Source organism: Ctenopharyngodon idella, chromosome 16, assembly GCF_019924925.1.
Source record: "Ctenopharyngodon idella isolate HZGC_01 chromosome 16, HZGC01, whole genome shotgun sequence".
Taxonomy (NCBI): domain Eukaryota; kingdom Metazoa; phylum Chordata; class Actinopteri; order Cypriniformes; family Xenocyprididae; genus Ctenopharyngodon; species Ctenopharyngodon idella.
The window spans coordinates 24,286,334-24,303,107 of NC_067235.1; the positions used below are offsets into that span (position 1 = coordinate 24,286,334).

Genomic DNA, 16,774 nt, shown 5'->3' on the forward strand with positions numbered 1-16,774 from the left:
TAGAAGTGTTTTTAGCTTCCCAACGTGGTAATTCTTTCAGCAAACTGTACAGATTGTGCAACTATGCACAATGACATCTCATAGACTATTTGAATTTTCAAATTTAATTCATATCAATATACAAAGACAGAACAATAATCAAACAAATACTGAAGAATAACCAATCATAAAGGGATGAATGTTACCAAAACTGATTAGATCTGTGTTCATTTCATTCATAAAAATTATTTCTAATACTGTTATGCTGACATGTACATACTCAAGTATGTGGCACACAATGACCTTACCACTATGAAAGTATAGTTTTACGAGTTAATTGTATAACAAGCATTAGCTATAATATTTTAGGTTTAACGTATGCCTCTTTGTGTCCAAGTTAATAAAAGCCTAAAAATGTAAAGTTAAGCTGTTTATTCAAGTAAGACCTGTATATCTAAGGCAACCAAATCCTGCGCTGCACAGTCGCTGTTTGGTCCTCCAGGTAAAAGTCTCTCCAATTTCAGCTGTTCCCTGTCCTCTTTCTGTTCCCTTCCCTTTGATCTCATTGTGTCCAGCTACATTTGGATCAGCTTTTAGGGGGCAGGACATTGGCCTGGAAGTGGCCCTGATTGGTAATGTTGCCGGCAGGGAAATAACGTGCCACTACGAAGGTAGAACCATCTGAGGCCACAGCTTTACCCACACCGAGTTTCTTTGAGCTTTTCCACACCACTGCAGTGAAGTGACCTAGAACAAAAAGAGGATTCTTACATTAATTGGTGTGTATTGTAGCAAGAATCAGGATGTCTGTGTGGTTGTCACAAAGTGTTTATGCATGTTTGACTCACATAAACCATGTGGTAGTTGTGTTAGTGTTCAGTTAAATATTTATACCCTGAGAGGCAGAGTGGAAACATTTGAGTGGAATGAGGGACTCTGGTACATTTTATTCATTTGGCAGTTCCTTATCCGAAGCTAATTACTGGTGATTTCATCATTTTGCGTTTTCCCTGTGAACGAACCCACAATTTTGGTTTTGACCGCACCTTTCTCTACCAACTGAGCTACAGGAACAGCCGTTCCTAGATTCCCAACCACACATTTACAGATTTAGACTCAGTACCAGGGTTGCCAGGTCTGCACAACAAAACCCCGCCCAATTGCTAATCACAGTTAGTCCAAAGCTAGTACACAAAAACAACCCATGGCAAAAGTGGAAAAGTAACCCAATTCTGTCAGAAAACGGCAGGCCTGGCAACACTGGTCAGCACATGTTATCCACAATCTATATAGTCACTTCTGAGGATTTTGCATCAGCTGCTGTAAAATTGGGAATCTTTCAAATATGTTCTGCCCTCTTGAGGTGGTGAGTAGTATTACTTATTTTCTGCAGGCTGAAGCTGATGACAGGTAATGTGAATAAAAACTGAGGGGGTGACTTAACAGCTGCAAGTGAGACATCGCACTGTAAGAGACTTTTCATAACTGAATTTTATGGGGAATTTCCTGAGCCCGGGAGTTGCTTTGGAAAGCTTCATTCCATTAGGATGAGTCACATCTGAGAACTTAAAATAAATTAAAAGAAGATATTCCAGAATATACTATTACACTGACTGGGCCAAACTTATCTACTGTATGTGTTTGTATTGTATTTGTTAGCTCTAAAGCAAGGGTGCTCAATCCTGTTAATGGAAATTATCATTCCTGCAAAGTTTAGTTTAATAAAAAATGACTATGCACAATACAACAAATATGGACAGCAGGATATGCTGTCATGCCCTAGTGCTTCTGTTTTAAATAAATAAATACATTTGAAATGTTAAAGTCTTTTTGAACCAGAAGTTGTGATACAAATTCAGTATTGTGACTTATTTCTGAGTGAAATGTAATATTGATTAAGAAAAAATAGAGGGCAGGGCTTGATTTTAGTGCACCTCCTCACCATCTTTAGCATTTAAGGATGTTCTGCCCAAGCCGTCAAACTGACGTCATCAGACAAGGAACGCCATTCCAGATGGAAAGCTAACTGTCAATTTATTGTGTGTTCAAACAAAGTAATTTCATGCTGACTTCAAAATATGCCATCCACTCCACTTTCCTGCAACACTTCAAACCATTAAGATTTAAATTTTGTATTTCTGTGTAGTGAGCCTGAGGTCTAAAGTCAATAAATAACATTACGTTCTTTCCCTACTATAAAGAAAATCTTAAACCAACCAAAGCTTGTTTTGTTGTATTAGTTGTTCTGGTTTCTGGTCATTTTAGAAGGGTTATGAACAGTTTTCAGCTGGTCATGATGCATGGAATGGGAGTAAATGAAGTGCAAAGTTGCACAGAAAGACCTTAAGTTGCTGGTTCAGGTGTGTTTGATAAGAGTCAGAACTAAACTTTGCAAGTAGCTTGATCTCCCAAAGAGGCAGTGTTGTAAATACTCTTACCAGTTGCAGAGGAGAATCCTGGCTGGTTAAAGTTGTACTGGTTCACTTCATTATACCAGCGATCAGACACATCTTTACCTGTCAGTAAAACAAACAGACAGGTCTCAAAAATTCCGTTATGATGAAGTTCAAGTTCAATTTAACCAAAATGCCTTATTCTGTAGAATGTTTTAGAACATTTTGCAAAATGGTTGTTGAATTATAACATTGAACTGGTGATTCCAAGGAACAACTTGAAGATAAACTTCATATGACCCACTATAGGTTTAGTAACACTTAACAAATCACCCCAGACTGGCCAGACATTCCATTTCACTTAGTAATCAACTTTAGACCGAACATGGAGGTAGTCAATTCGTAATGAGTCCCAGCTGTTGAGAAAAGGAAAGCACTATCTGTCTGTGCTATTATATCTATGTAAATATGTGTCAGATGAACACTTTGAGACATGAGAAAAGGATTTGTACCTGTTTGATCATAAGATGCCCACGCTAAATTTTCTCCACAGTTTCCTCTACTAGACTCAGCACTGTGCTTCAGAATCCTGGTGCTAGCAAGGCTCTCAGCATATCTACAAGACACATGCATTCAGCTGAATCGAATGGCATTAAACTGCAGAAAAGATGAAAGCAATGTCAAAGAAAAGAAACGGGTGGATTTAGAAGACAAGAAATGAACAGCAAAAATCAGAGCAAGCATATGGGAGAAAGGTCTCACCTTGCCGCTTCACGGCTCAGTTTACTGCTGAGTTTTAAAGGTGGAGCTTGATGTTTCCTCCTGTACTCATTATGAGTCTTCAGCACCTCCTCACAAAAAAGCCTGGAGGCTGCAAAGTCAACAGGGTATCAATAGCAGGATTGGTAAGCAGTCCAGTTATTCTTAGTCTTTGCTACACTCAACAGATATATAGCCTAAAATATATATTACTCAAGGCTATAATCTGAAAAACATGCCACTGAAACATATCTTAATTTTTTGTTTATATTTTTGTTTTAGCATTTTTTTATTTTATTTTAGCCTTGAAATGTAGAGAATATAAATGATTTTTCATATATTTAATATAATATAGTTGAATATAATCCAACATTTACTTTTATCCCACAGCCCTAAATCAAGTTTGATACTCTGGAGCCTGTAAATGCTTGTATCCTCTTATCTTTTACAAATAAATAACCGTTATATCCATATATCTTTGGTCTTTCTGAGTTGCAAAAATAAAGTCTCAATACAAGTGTATGATTTTAGTATTCTAGAAGTAGTATTTCACTAATAGGATAATATATATATATATATATATATATATATATATATATATATTTTAGTACTTTTGAAAAATAAATATATTTCTGAACATTCAGATAATGCTTTGAAATGGCAAAAACTGCTCTATTTGGAACAATTTTTAGTCTGGACAAATGTTGCCAAACAATTGTGCTTGCCACTGCTGCAGAGGCATAAATCCAACTACATGATGCTATTGCTAAAACAAAGCAAGGATTGAGTAGCTAACAATCCCCAGCACACACACACACCCAGTGTGGTAAAGCTGGCATATACTCAACCTGTGCTGACAAAACATCATTCAAGAGCAGAGAATGGCAGTGACAGAAGAAAATATGTATTTAACAACATCACAGCTGCTAAAGCGAGACATGAATTTAGAAGTGAGTTATGCACTTACCTGACTTCCCCATGGTAAGAAGACTCCTCTAATCGAAGCTCCTGCTTGTAGAGTTCCCTCACTGTCACAGTCCCTGCCAGCTGTTACAATACTTCAATCTTTTTCCCCACCCGTTTCTTTCTCTGCCTCTTTCTCTCCTGTTTTTCCAGTATAACCCAGTAACATCTAATTTTTCATGCTCTGGAAGCCCTGAAACAGCTTACAAACAAGCTTTCAGTTCACTTCTTTATATCATTCCCTGTGAATGTATCTTCTTTTCTTTCTCTTTCCTCTTCACCACACCTCCCTCCCTCTCTCTCTCTCTCTCTCTCTCTCTCTCTCTCTCTCTCTCTCTCTCTCTCTCTCACTGTGCAGGGCAAAGGAGATTCTCCACTCAGGACTGTGGTGATGACATCATCTGTATGAGCCAAGTGGCCTTATATGGTGTTGACATTACTGCTTTCAGCTGGAAGCATTGAGCTAAAACCAAGTCCAATAGCACACACTTTTAAACCAAATACAAAGAGCATGCAAGTGCTGCACAAACTGTTAAAATACCAAAACCAAGCCCTAGATGAAAGAGTAATAGATTATCTAAAATAAAGATTTTAAGTTGAGCTTCTTTTTAACTGATGAAAAGGCTGAAAATAGAGGACAAAGTTTGTTAATCCTATAATAAATCTTACATGCGGTCTGCTTTTATTAGTTATGACTGCCATTATCTATTTAGAGTGTGCCCCTAACCTTGATGCAGTCACTCATTGCATTTCTTTTATTATTATTATTCACTATTTAAAGAAACATGAAAGTGCCAATGGGTTTGGACATTGTGCCAAAACAATATGGGTGTGGGTGTATGACTCTTGCTTACCAGATACCAGACACAGAATAACCAGAAATGCTAGCAAGTGAACCACTGAGGTGTAGTCATATTTGTTTGTTTAGCAACAGAACATGACATTAAGTAACATCACTGATCAATGTTTTCAATAAGATCAGATTCAAATTGGTTTAAGCTGAAGAGATTTTATTGCAATAAGCCACATTTAAGAATACAAAAAAAAAAAAAAAAAATACAGGAAGGTTCTGGTTTAAAAAAAAAAATGTGACAAATTACTGACAGGACAAAGTAATAAAACCAGATATCAGTTACAGACCTCTGGTGGACAGAATTAAAAGTACATTTTTAACTCTGTAAAATAGCTAATAAAAGTTCTAAATCCAAAGTGAACATACATACAGAAAAGTTTATTATATTATAAAAAAGCTCATCATATCATGATCTAGGTTTCTGCATGAATGCTAAAATGTGCTCCGTTCTTCACTTAATTATAAAGATCAGTGCAAAGGTGCATTAATAAATCAATCATCAAACAAGACAAAAAAACACATTAGATTAATCTGCAACTAGATAAACATAGTTAGGATAACTGTTGCATAAGTTTGTGGCATAATTATTCTCTGTAAGTCCATGTGAATGTAATATCTGCATGGTGTGCTTAGCTCCAAACACCGGCCTTAAGATCAGCTAGTATAATCTCAGCCTCGTGTAAACTCAATTTAGTGTCTGGGCCTCTCAGAAGATAAGGCTTACACATTTCACACACATTCACTCTTTTAAACAGCCTGTCCTGGTCTACATGCAGCACCCATCCCGGCTCCATGTGGAAAGCTATACACACATGATCCCACACATAGTATATTTTGTGATGAGGGCTCACACTAACACTTCCTTCAAAACTGTTTACCTCAAGCTCATTCTTGTAAGCTTCAGCGGGGGATTGACAGCGCCACCACATGGCCCCACCACTGTATCCACAAACACCATCACCATGATTTGGAAGTCGAGGATAATGGTCATAAATATTTACGTAACGAGGATGCACTACAACCGTATATTGAATCTCTTTTTTGTAGAGCATAGTCTCATAAACACGCAGGACTGGACTTTGGCCACCACCGAACTGCTCACCATAGTGCCAGAGAAGCTCCTTAAATGAAAAAGTGAAGCAGAAGTTTCCATAGGAAGATTCTTTCTGGAAGGCCTTTGAGCTGGTGAAGTGCTCAAGGACAGGCGTCTGGTTGTGAATTTGGGCAGGACTTTGACGAGGGAACAAGGACTTAAGGAAACGCTCTTCAGCTGAGGATATGTCATCAGATGTGACTGATAAAGCCCACCAGAGGAAATGGTGCTGATCATTAGCCACCAGCTCTGATGGCTGTCTAAAGCCTGAATTGAGAAAAATACCCCTAAGACCTTGTTCTCCAGTGACATGAGACACTTTCTGGATGTGGAACTCCACAGATTCAGGATAAGCAGGAATGTTTTTCCCATACATGTACCCGTTTTCTATATTAGGCTTTTCTTTTAGATCTGACAGACTCAAATGCTGTCCTTCAAAACGTGTCCCAATGAATTCTCTTGCATTTTGATGCATCATCTTTCTGAAACCAAAGAAAAGACGAGGATTAGCTTATGATCTGTTATAAAAGGTCACACAGTATTTAAAAAACATCCTGAAAATATGCTTTAATTAAAGAAATAAATAGGCAAGTTCAAATGTAGCATATGGATAACACGATTTAATTTCTTGTGTAATTCCTGATTTCGCCTCTAGATGGAAACAAAGTTGCTACTTTGCTCAGTTAACTTCGCTTCCCAAAACTTAAAATCTGATGATTCTTTATTATAATTAGACCTATGTTAAATATCAAAGATACAGATATGGGTTAGGGTTAAAAATGCACAATGCTTCTCGAAATATTTAATGTTAAAAATAAATAGGCAAGCGACATGTTAAACCGAAACTAGCCTATAATCCCAGTGTGATTCAGTGTGAGGGGAAATGAAATGACTCATCTCTTAAAAAAAAAAAAAAAAAAAAAAAAAAAAAAAAAAGGGCTAGTTACGGTTTAACAGTCCCTAACCTAGATTGCCGTGTATCGCGCTAAATCGAGACAAAATACGCTACTAGCTTACTCACGAACAATACAGCTCTTAAACATAAAGTATCGATTTCATTATTTAATTTTCCATACCTTAGTTTCCGCTTGTCGAGTTTTGTTATTCTGCTGCCAGAGTTCTGCTGCACTAAAAGGATAAGCAGCTTCCGTTCAGTTCCCGCCTTCTGGTTTGAAGCAAATAACCACGGACCTTCGAAACTAGAAAGGGCACACAAGGGCGTAGCTACCCACCCCTCTGGCCACCCCAGTTGCGCAAGAATTTTGATCGCGTTAACAGTTGACTTTTCTCCGTTCAAATAACTGACACTGGCACAAAGGCCATGTACACAGTCCAGCTGAACTGTTGTCACTTCATCACTTAATATGGAAAAAATAATACAAGCTTAAAGATGCATATAAGTGGACATGGCAACACTGCAAATGCGCGCTTGACGAAGTAGTTTTACGAGCATAAACAAATAAACACAGCAGAGCAAGAAGCTAACTCAACGGACAAACATGTCCATCAAGCTCATGTTTACATAGAAAAACAATGAAAAAGTAGCTCAATGGAATGGAAAATTTGTTGTTTAGCGCAACAAATGAACAAATATATTGCATGATTTTATATATACACGCTCACTCACAGTACAATATTCAAATATAATACCCTGCTTTTAATATACAATCACTTTTGAACATCTTTGGTTTAAAAAAAAAAAAAAAAAAAAACGATATAAGGGCGGATTAGAACCCAGAACCTCTAGCACGCTTTTATACCACTAGTCCATCAGGAAAATGTAATTTCTTGATCCACATATTGATTGACTACTGTAAATACTCTCGAGACTAACGATATATTGTATTATAGGAGATGTAAGGATGAAACTATCGTATTAAACATAAGGTCTGTGTCAATACATTTTGTGCATTTATTATTGTAAAAATACAATTACAATTACACCAACCCACCACACACATGTCCCACCCACTTTTTAAAACAGTTACACCACTGATGTGAAGACATTTTAAAGTTGTATATCCTTATCTGGGTTTCTGCATGAATGTGATGATCTTTTCAGCTAAAGTCCAAGATTAGTGCAAAGGTTAATTTCTCAAATCTTCAAACAAGAGGAATATAAGCAAGGTGCAAATAGATACTCCTATAACTGCTGAAGTGTTTAACAGTAACAGAAAATGTTTGATTGGGATTGTGGACAACAATTAAAATTTCCAGCAGTTATAAAAGATATCAATCCTTTAAAAAGATGCCACTGCAAAATCTTTGTTAGTTAAAACCTTTTAATTTCACAGCAGTGTACAATGCTATCTGATAGGAGCCATTAATGCAACAGAAATACAATATACACAACAGGGTTCACAAACGTTTCTTACATTGTGCACTTTAAGCATTTTAATTAAACTAACATGAGTGACATTACTATTTAGCTTCTACTGCACGTGAATGTGACATCTGCGTGGACTGCAGTGGGTTTAGCTTCAAGCATTAGCCTAGCCCATACTGGCCTTAAGATTAGCTAATACATGCTCAGCCTCGTTTAAGCTCAGTGGAGTCTCCGGAGCTCTCAGAAGACAAGGTTGAGACATTTCACATGCATTTACACTTTTTAACAGCTTGTTCTGGTCCACATGCAACACCCACCCTGGTTCCATGTGGAAAACTACACACACATGGTCCCACACATAGTATTCTTCTCTGTGGGGGCTCACATGAACACTACAATTCAACTTGTTCACCTCAAGCTTCAGCTTGTAGGTTTCAGAGGGGGCTTGACAGCGCCACCACATGGCCCCATCATAGTACCCACACACACCGTCCTCCTGACCAGGAAGTCGAGGAAAATGGTCATAAAGATTTATGTCAGGAGGGTGCACTAACACCTTATAGAGAATCTCTCGCCGGTAGAGCACAGTCTCATAAACACGCAGGACTGGACTTTGGCCACCACAGTATTGCCTACCATAGTGCCAGAGAAGCTCCCTAAATGAAAAAGTGAAGCGAAAGTTTCCATAGGAAGATTCTTTCTGGAAGGCCTTTGAGCTGGTGAAGTGCTCAAGGATGGGCGACTGGTTGCGAATTTGGGCAGCACTTCGATGAGGGAACAAGGACGTGAGGAAATGCTCTTCAGCTGAGGATATGTCATCAGATGTGACTGATAAATCCCACCAGAGGAAATGGTGCTGATCACTAGCCACCAGCTCCGACGGCTGTCTGAAGCCTGAATTGAGAAAAATACCCCTAAGACCTTGTTCTCCAGTGACATGAGACAATTTCTGGGCGTGGAACTCCACAGATTTGGGATAAGTAGGAATGTTGCCTTTATACAGGTACCCATTCTCTATTTTAATTTCTTTTAGATCTGACAGACTCAAATGTTGTCCCTCAAAGTATGTCTCTGTAACATCTCGGTTATTTCTGCGCTTCATTTTCTTTCTGAAACAGATTAACAGATATGGTAGGGTTAGCTTATCATCTGTTTAATAAGGTTAATGTTACTCAGTATTTTCCTCTTGCTAACCAATGATTGGCCTATACATTCAGTGCGTTTATATGCACCCTCATAATGCGATTATAATGGAATTTTGGCAATATTGCGATTAAACTTTACCTCATGTAAACGGAATACTTCGATTATAGTAATGAGATTAAGCTCATAATCGTAGTAAGCATAATCGCATTAAACTACGCCGATTTTAATCGCAATATACAGGCATGTAAACACCTTAATCGCGTTATTACCGCTCTGACCAAAGTCAGAGTGCTAATGTACACACAACATTATCAATGAACTCCGTGACATTATTCTAAAGTTTTCTCTTCACCAAATCGCTAAACTCTGTCAACACAACTCGCTGCGCAGTCTCTGCTCCATATCTTCATCCAGACGGCGCGAAGAACAGGCAAGCGCAGGCAAACCATGTTCATCACGGCGCCAAATAGCCTAATATCCAGGACGTCTATAAAAATGTCTTTTGAATTTGATGTGAGTAGATTAAAACAATGGCGGGTAACACGCTGTATGCCTATATGAGTGTAGTATAACCATACTTATTATCAGCGAATAATGTCGAAAATTGCATGTAAACTGGAGGGAGTTCTGCTCGTGTCATGTAAACATCTTAGGGGAGAGCAGGGACGAAAGTACCATTTTTCGCAAAAATGTAATTTTAAAAGATAATGTTTTAGACAGCGATATATTTTTTGCTGTGGTCAATAACTCACAAGTGTGGTTTATCAATACCAGGTGGAATTTTGTACAAATGTAGAACGGCTTCAGTATAATTTCACTTTGAACATAAGTCGCACATTGTTACTTTTGACCCCGTCAGGTGGGACGAAAGTAACACACAGGTGGGTCAAAAGTAACACAACAATACAAGCTAGATTTTTTTGTGTTAGTCTTGTTTTTATTAAATATACCTGACTATGACCTTGTTAATATGTAACTGCAAACATATTTTGTCCTTTATCTTTGAAAAAAAATATTAAATTACATTTTCATTTTAAATTGAGAATTTTAGTTTCATCAAATGTTTCAAAAGTAACCCGACAGTACAAACTTGAATTGTTTAGAATATTTTTGGGGGGCAATGTCAATTTATTTTATAAAACGTTTTTTTTAACAGTATGAACAATATGAAAATTAAATTAAATTATCATAATATAAATTGTCAACATAATGTAACAGTAGTCAAGTTTCCAATCCAGCTGTTTTATGCATAAATTCAAAATATGCATAAAAACATCTGAATGGAAACACTGCAAATTCATAGGTGGATGTGGAAAAGCTAAGGTATGGCTAAAAACTAAATGTGTATATGGTAAATGTAAACAGATTGAGCAAATAAATGGTGACATACAGAAATCAGCAACAGATATGTCCAGAAACGCCCTCTCATAAACATCTGGCTGAATCAGACCTCTGTCTGTCTTTCTGACCCTGACTTTTGGCATATTCTGCTAGTATAATACGACATAAACATGTTTTAATAAATGCTGCAACGCAGAGAAATCCACCACATTAGCAGTGGGACAAAAGAAACACTTGTTTTCACTGCAGCGGGACGAAAGTAACAAGTGTTACTTTCGTCCCGACAGGAACTCCTGATATTTAAACCCGATTTACTTTCATACTGAAAAACTCTGACAAAGCAAACTTCAGGATGTGTTACAGCACTAAATAACCTGTAGATTACTTACTTTCGTCCCGGTTCTCCTGCGATTAAGAGCTTACTCTGATTATAAGAAATAATCGCATTATTGGTGTATGTCATTTATTTGGCTCAAAAACTTAGATTTGGGTTTAGTCAGGTTTGCCTTATTTAACAGTCTCTGCTTTTAAAAGTTATTTAGATGAACAAACGTGTAGCTTATAATACATTAAAAACGATTAAATAAAAAAAATCTACTAAGTACTTTCTATTTCACGATTTCCCTGATTTATATTTAACCCCAGGATCGTGACGTAGCCTACTCGTTTTAAAATGAACGTCTGGCGCCACAAACAAGTCTCCTCACAAAACACAAATATAATCGAGTTCATAAAAGTCATTACAAATAAAGAAACGCAATTATTAACAGTTGCACAACTGCCAGCATCTGTCGTTGTCAACATTAAGTGAATGATTTTTCAACTGATACCCAAAATACATTTTAAGAGGGTTATAGCGAACGTTTTAAGTTTCGATTTTACCGCATTTACGTGAAAACCTAAAAATTAACCTAAAAATAAATAATAATTTAAAATTTAAAAACACATTAACTATTTTTTACACAAAAACAATGATATTACCTACCAGCGGGACGCTGCTTTCAGACCGCACTTCTGCTGCGAGAGAAACTCTGAAAGAATGGGTGTTTTTTCATCGCGTGAATCTCCTCCTTCTGTTTCAGAAACACACACACACACACACACACACTTGTATTTGGTTTACGGGACTCTCCATAGACATAATGATTTTTATACTGTACAAACTGTATATTCTATCCCCTTACATTAACATAAACCTATCACAGAAGACTTTGGGCATTTTTTGAATTTCAACAACAACAACGTTTAGCTAGTATGTTTTAAGCCATTTGGTTCATGAGGGCACAGGAAATTGTAATACCCATGTCATTATACAAATTTGTGTCCTAATAAACCCCATTCTGTATGATTTATAAGCTGTTTTTCTAATGGGGACCAAAAAAAATGACTGGTATTACTACCTTTGTGGGGACACTTAAAACTGCTTGGAATGATCCGGAAGCAAAGAATCGTAGTGCAACCATTATCTGCAGTATCACGGGAAGGGGAGAGGACCTTTTTGTTTTTCTTTGCAAATTATCTCTCAGAATATGTACCAGATACATCACTGAGTGTCTTGGCAGCCTATAAAGTCTTAGCAGAGCATGATCAGGAAGGGTGAGAGGATCTGTTCGATCTCTAAGAGGCCTTTCTGTAACACAAACATCTAATTAGCCAAGTATGCTACATATAGTATGTTAGTTTATATAAGTAAAATATTTAAGTAGTTACACAGTTTTATATGTTATAAGTTTTATAATTTTGTAAGGTTTAATATTTGAACAAAGCAATCATTTCATTAAAAAACGTATTCTTTGGGGATATAGTTGGCAGTTATCCTAACTTTAAGAAGTTATTTAAGATGATTTTAAGAACATTCTTTTCAAGAATTTGAATTTTTCTTAAGTTTTGTCTTAAGAACAATCTTAAGAAAAAATATAAGAACATTCTTAAGAAGATTTTTTGGGAATACAAAATATTTGTATCTTTTTCCTTAAGTTTGAAAATAAGAAGAAATTGGCAGTTAAGAAGAATTTCTTAACCCCCTGTGACTTTCCAGAGGCATAATTATTTTAATTGTACAAACATTCTGTCCCCTAACCCCAAACCTACTCCAGAACACAACCTTCAAAACGCTCTGCACAAACACACACACACACTGTAGGGGAATTTACAGTTTTAAGACCCAAAATACCAGATAAGATAAATGAATCAGAGTTAAAAAAAAAAAAAAAAAAAAAAAAAAATTTGAAGAAAATTTTACTGAAGAATAGTTCGCAGTTTCATCAGCAGAAGCCAGCTTCATGTCTCACAAGGAGTTCATAGGCCGCTCTGCGTACATTCGCTTATACTCTAACAGAGTCCACTAACTACGTCATTACTTCAGGTTAACTGATTCTGATTGGCTGAGAATAATAGACAAAATTAGTAATTTTCCACACATGGACTGATAGACAGAAGCTTATCTCCATCCATCACAATTCTGACACATCGGACCCTGGATTTAGGTAATGGTGACATTCTAGGTCATGAAAAGGCGCCAGCAGGTCACAAGTAGAATGCCAGTTGTCCACCAATACTAATACAGGACCTATACACAGAACACTAGTGCACATACACAAATACACAGGATTCACAGCTTCTTCAAGGTTGAAATTGGCCCGAGCATTATAAATAAACAGGAAAGATTCCCAAAACATATTGATAAGTTATACTTTTCTTTCAGTGAGAGGTACAGACAGTATTATTCATCATTATTCTCTAGTGTTTAAAGATGAAAAGGAAAATAAATGCTTTAACATAAGTTGAAGAAGTCATTCAAATAATGTAATATTTAGAAGAATAAATGTTGATTAATAACTTGATTATAAATCACTCAAAAGATTGAAGCGGCAGTGGATTCCAGAATTTACCCCCTTCAGTACACACACACACACACAAATGGCAAACAAAATCTTAAAGTGAACAAAGTCTTCAAAACAAAGTCACTGAATAATTCAAATTGGTAGAGGGAATTCATGCATTTAAAACATATTGTCAATATGTTCCTCCTCAGGAAAAAGGTGCCTACCAGGCGTTAGAAACATGTTTACTGTGGACGGTGTAAATTAACACCTACCCTTTGCACGGTGGATCGGCCTGAAAGCAACTGATTTCTCATTACTGATACGAATTTGAACAACGGGCCTATGTTTCTCACCACATATCATCTGTTACAAACTTTATGTTACATTATTTTGTCTTGTTACAGTTTTTTTGGATTGCTTACACACTAAAATTAAAAGTAGTACACTATTAGCAAAACCTTACACTCAAGAAGCAAAACATCAGCCCATATTTGCACAACTACAAGCACATTGTCAACCTCACACTTGTTGAAAAACTCTACACACAGTGATTTGCAAAACACTAAACACACTTAACATACATTACACACAAAAATCTATCATGAAGTCACTTCCTTGCAATACCAAAGCACTGACTGTCAAATTACCGCACCGTCCAACCAATTGGTTCAACACAGTCATCAGGTGTGCAAACATTTGTTTGCTTAATTGTAGACACACCAATCAGGTGTTACAGCATAGCAGTGTGAAGAGATGATGCGTACACAGAGATCCACAATGATGGGTATTTTAATGACAACGAAGGAGAATACCCACATACACGTATTAAACAACACTGAGGACAGACCAGGAGTGAAGGGAGTGAGTCCATTATAAAGGGAGTGCTGATGATCAGGAACAGGTGCAGGAGATCCGTGATGATGGGGAGAAGACGAGGGAAGTGAGTGCAGGTGTGGAGACAGGAGGATTCTGGGAAATGGAGTCCGGGAGACAAGGGAACTGTGACATCAGGTGTATAAGCACTATAAAAAGCAGCAGATGAGTTCATCGGTCTTCAAGCACAATGGAAAGAGTCAGAGAAAGAGTAAGACGAGGAGGAAAACGAGGAGGAGGACAAGAAGGAGGAGGACAAGGAGGAAGAGGAAGGGGAGGAAGAGGAATCAACAGAGGAAGAGGAAGAGATGGAGGCCATGCTGGAGGTAGAGGTAGAGGTAGAGGTAGAGGTAGAGGAAGAGGAAGAGGAAGAGGAAGACAGGAAGGTGCTCAAAGAGGACCGAATCTGACAAATGAGATCCGCGCAACACTGGTTGACCACGTTGTCAACCACGGCCTGATGCTGAGGGAGGCTGGACTGCGAGTACAGCCAAATCTAAGCCGATACACAGTGGCAAGTGCGATAAGAACATTTCGACTGGAAAATAGGTATTGTAAAAATATCATCATATCAAAAACATCTGCACGGTTTCAGTAACTGCTTACAGTACTGTATTCTATGCACTATCAGCACTTCTGTGACCTTTTTCTGTGAAATTACTGTAGTATTGTATACTGTTTTTTTTTTTTTCTACATAGGATTGAGGGTCAGGAACGACAAGGGGGAAGGCCTCCTATGTTCACAGAACAGCGAGAGAGGGAGATAGTAAACATGGTTTTGGCCAACAATGCTATAACACTCAATCAGCTCCAAGCTAACATTGTCAATAACCACGCCAGTTTCAACGATATCCATCAGGTCTCAACATCACCACTGGCACGCATCCTAAAAAAAAAACATTTTCAAATGAAGCAAATTTATCGAGTGCCTTTCGAGCGCAATTCCGAAAGGGTGAAACGACTGCGGCATGATTATGCAGAGATATGTATTCACTTTAGCAGTGTGATCTTGCATACTGTCTCATAATCTTTTACTGTACTGTAATATGTATACTAGATCTACACTGAACTACACAATTTTGCCTGACACTGTTCTTCAGAGAGTTTTACGAATGGATGGAGAGGAGATCCAGCATGAGTTCATTTACGTAGATGAGGCTGGGTTCCACCTGACGAGAACACGAAGGAGGGGAAGAAACATCATTGGCCACAGGGCTATAGTCAATGTCCCAGGGCAACGTGGGGGTAATATAACACTCTGTGCAGCCATTACACAGAATTGGGTCCTCCACCGCCATGCCCATATGGGCCCTTACAACACAGCACTCATACTTACATTCTTGGACCAACTGCACAACATAACAGCAGCAAATCAAATCGATCATATGCAATACATTGTTGTCTGGGACAATGTGTCTTTCCACCGCTCTGCTCTGGTTCAGAACTGGTTTCAGCAACATCCACATTTCACTGTCCTATATCTTCCACCATACTCTCCATTCCTCAACCCTATAGAAGAGTTTTTCTCGGCATGGCGGTGGAAGGTATATGATCTCCGTCTCCAGGCTGAGGTACCCCTCATCCAAGCCATGGAGGAGGCCTGTGACCAGATGGAGGTAGCAGCAATGCAAGGATGAATTCGTCATTCAAAACGTTTCTTTCCAAGGTGTCTTGCTAATGACAACATTGCCTGCGATGTTGATGAAATTCTCTGGCCAGATCCAGCTAGGCGAAGAGACAATATCTAGTGTTTTTTTTCTTACAGTAAACTTACAGTACAATATGTAAAGTGACATTTTGTTACAGTATTATGAATCTCCATGTCAACATTTTGGGCGTGTTGAGAAATAAATGAGTTTCTTCAGTCTGCAACATTGGTCTTGTGTAGTGTTTGGTGAATTTACATTATATTTGTACTTTGTTGATGGTAGCCTACTCTAATCATAGGGAAGTAGAAGTGCTAAAAGTGTTTTAGGTTTATCACAGCAGAGTGTAACTCGTGCAAACAGAGTATAGTAATGTGAAACGTGTGTGTTTCATATGGTAACAAAGTGTGGTTTTTAAACAAAAGTGTATAGTTTTTACAAGAGTGTTTAATTATGCAAAGGATCTGTAGTGTTTTGCTAATTGGGTGTGTGGTTGTGCTAATTGTGTGTAGTGTTTTGAAAACACGGGCCCTGTTTTGAAAATCGTGCTTAAGCAATCCAAAAAAACTGTAATGCA

The 16,774-nt window shown here is 37.7% G+C and overlaps 3 protein-coding genes across 6 annotated transcripts; all 3 read right to left on the minus strand.

Moving 5' to 3' along the window:
- Positions 1 to 88: 88 nt before the first annotated feature.
- Positions 89 to 4,447, minus strand: glipr2l (GLI pathogenesis-related 2, like). Its single transcript, XM_051865066.1, has 5 exons — positions 4,099 to 4,447; positions 3,135 to 3,243; positions 2,885 to 2,988; positions 2,418 to 2,495; positions 89 to 726 (listed from the first exon to the last, which is right to left on the minus strand). Exons 1-5 carry the CDS (start codon positions 4,109 to 4,111, stop codon positions 566 to 568), a joined length of 465 nt encoding a protein of 154 aa, XP_051721026.1. The 5' UTR covers positions 4,112 to 4,447; the 3' UTR covers positions 89 to 565.
- A 636-nt stretch (positions 4,448 to 5,083) lies between these two features.
- On the minus strand, positions 5,084 to 11,914 carry LOC127497001 (uncharacterized). 3 transcript variants are annotated; one of them, XM_051865062.1, is made up of 2 exons: positions 11,839 to 11,914; positions 5,084 to 6,522 (listed from the first exon to the last, which is right to left on the minus strand). In XM_051865062.1, the coding sequence occupies exon 2, from the start codon at positions 6,516 to 6,518 to the stop codon at positions 5,577 to 5,579; it is 942 nt and encodes a 313-aa protein (XP_051721022.1). In that variant the 5' UTR covers positions 6,519 to 6,522; positions 11,839 to 11,914; the 3' UTR covers positions 5,084 to 5,576. The 3 variants fall into 3 exon arrangements, with proteins under 3 accessions (XP_051721022.1, XP_051721023.1, XP_051721021.1); XM_051865063.1 differs by lacking the exon at positions 11,839 to 11,914 and adding an exon at positions 7,117 to 8,086 and having other exon boundaries at positions 5,084 to 6,518; XM_051865061.1 differs by lacking the exon at positions 11,839 to 11,914 and adding an exon at positions 7,117 to 8,086.
- On the minus strand, positions 8,305 to 11,970 carry LOC127497002 (uncharacterized). Of its 2 annotated transcripts, none has more exons than XM_051865064.1 (2): positions 11,839 to 11,970; positions 8,305 to 9,475 (listed from the first exon to the last, which is right to left on the minus strand). In XM_051865064.1, exon 2 carries the CDS (start codon positions 9,466 to 9,468, stop codon positions 8,533 to 8,535), a length of 936 nt encoding a protein of 311 aa, XP_051721024.1. In that variant the 5' UTR covers positions 9,469 to 9,475; positions 11,839 to 11,970; the 3' UTR covers positions 8,305 to 8,532. The 2 variants fall into 2 exon arrangements, with proteins under 2 accessions (XP_051721024.1, XP_051721025.1); XM_051865065.1 differs by having other exon boundaries at positions 11,835 to 11,941.
- Between the last annotated feature and the right edge of the window lie 4,804 nt (positions 11,971 to 16,774).

Coding starts and splice junctions, on each gene's coding strand:
- glipr2l (XM_051865066.1), bottom strand. Junction 2,989..3,134: donor CTGAGCCGTGAAGCGGCAAG/GTGAGACCTTTC, acceptor TGTGTCTTGTAG/ATATGCTGAGAGCCTTGCTA. Junction 2,496..2,884: donor GGCATCTTATGATCAAACAG/GTACAAATCCTT, acceptor TTTTACTGACAG/GTAAAGATGTGTCTGATCGC.
- LOC127497001 (XM_051865062.1), bottom strand. CDS start 6,518: ATGATGCATCAAAATGCAAGAGAATTCATTGGGACACGTTTTGAAGGA.
- LOC127497002 (XM_051865064.1), bottom strand. CDS start 9,468: ATGAAGCGCAGAAATAACCGAGATGTTACAGAGACATACTTTGAGGGA.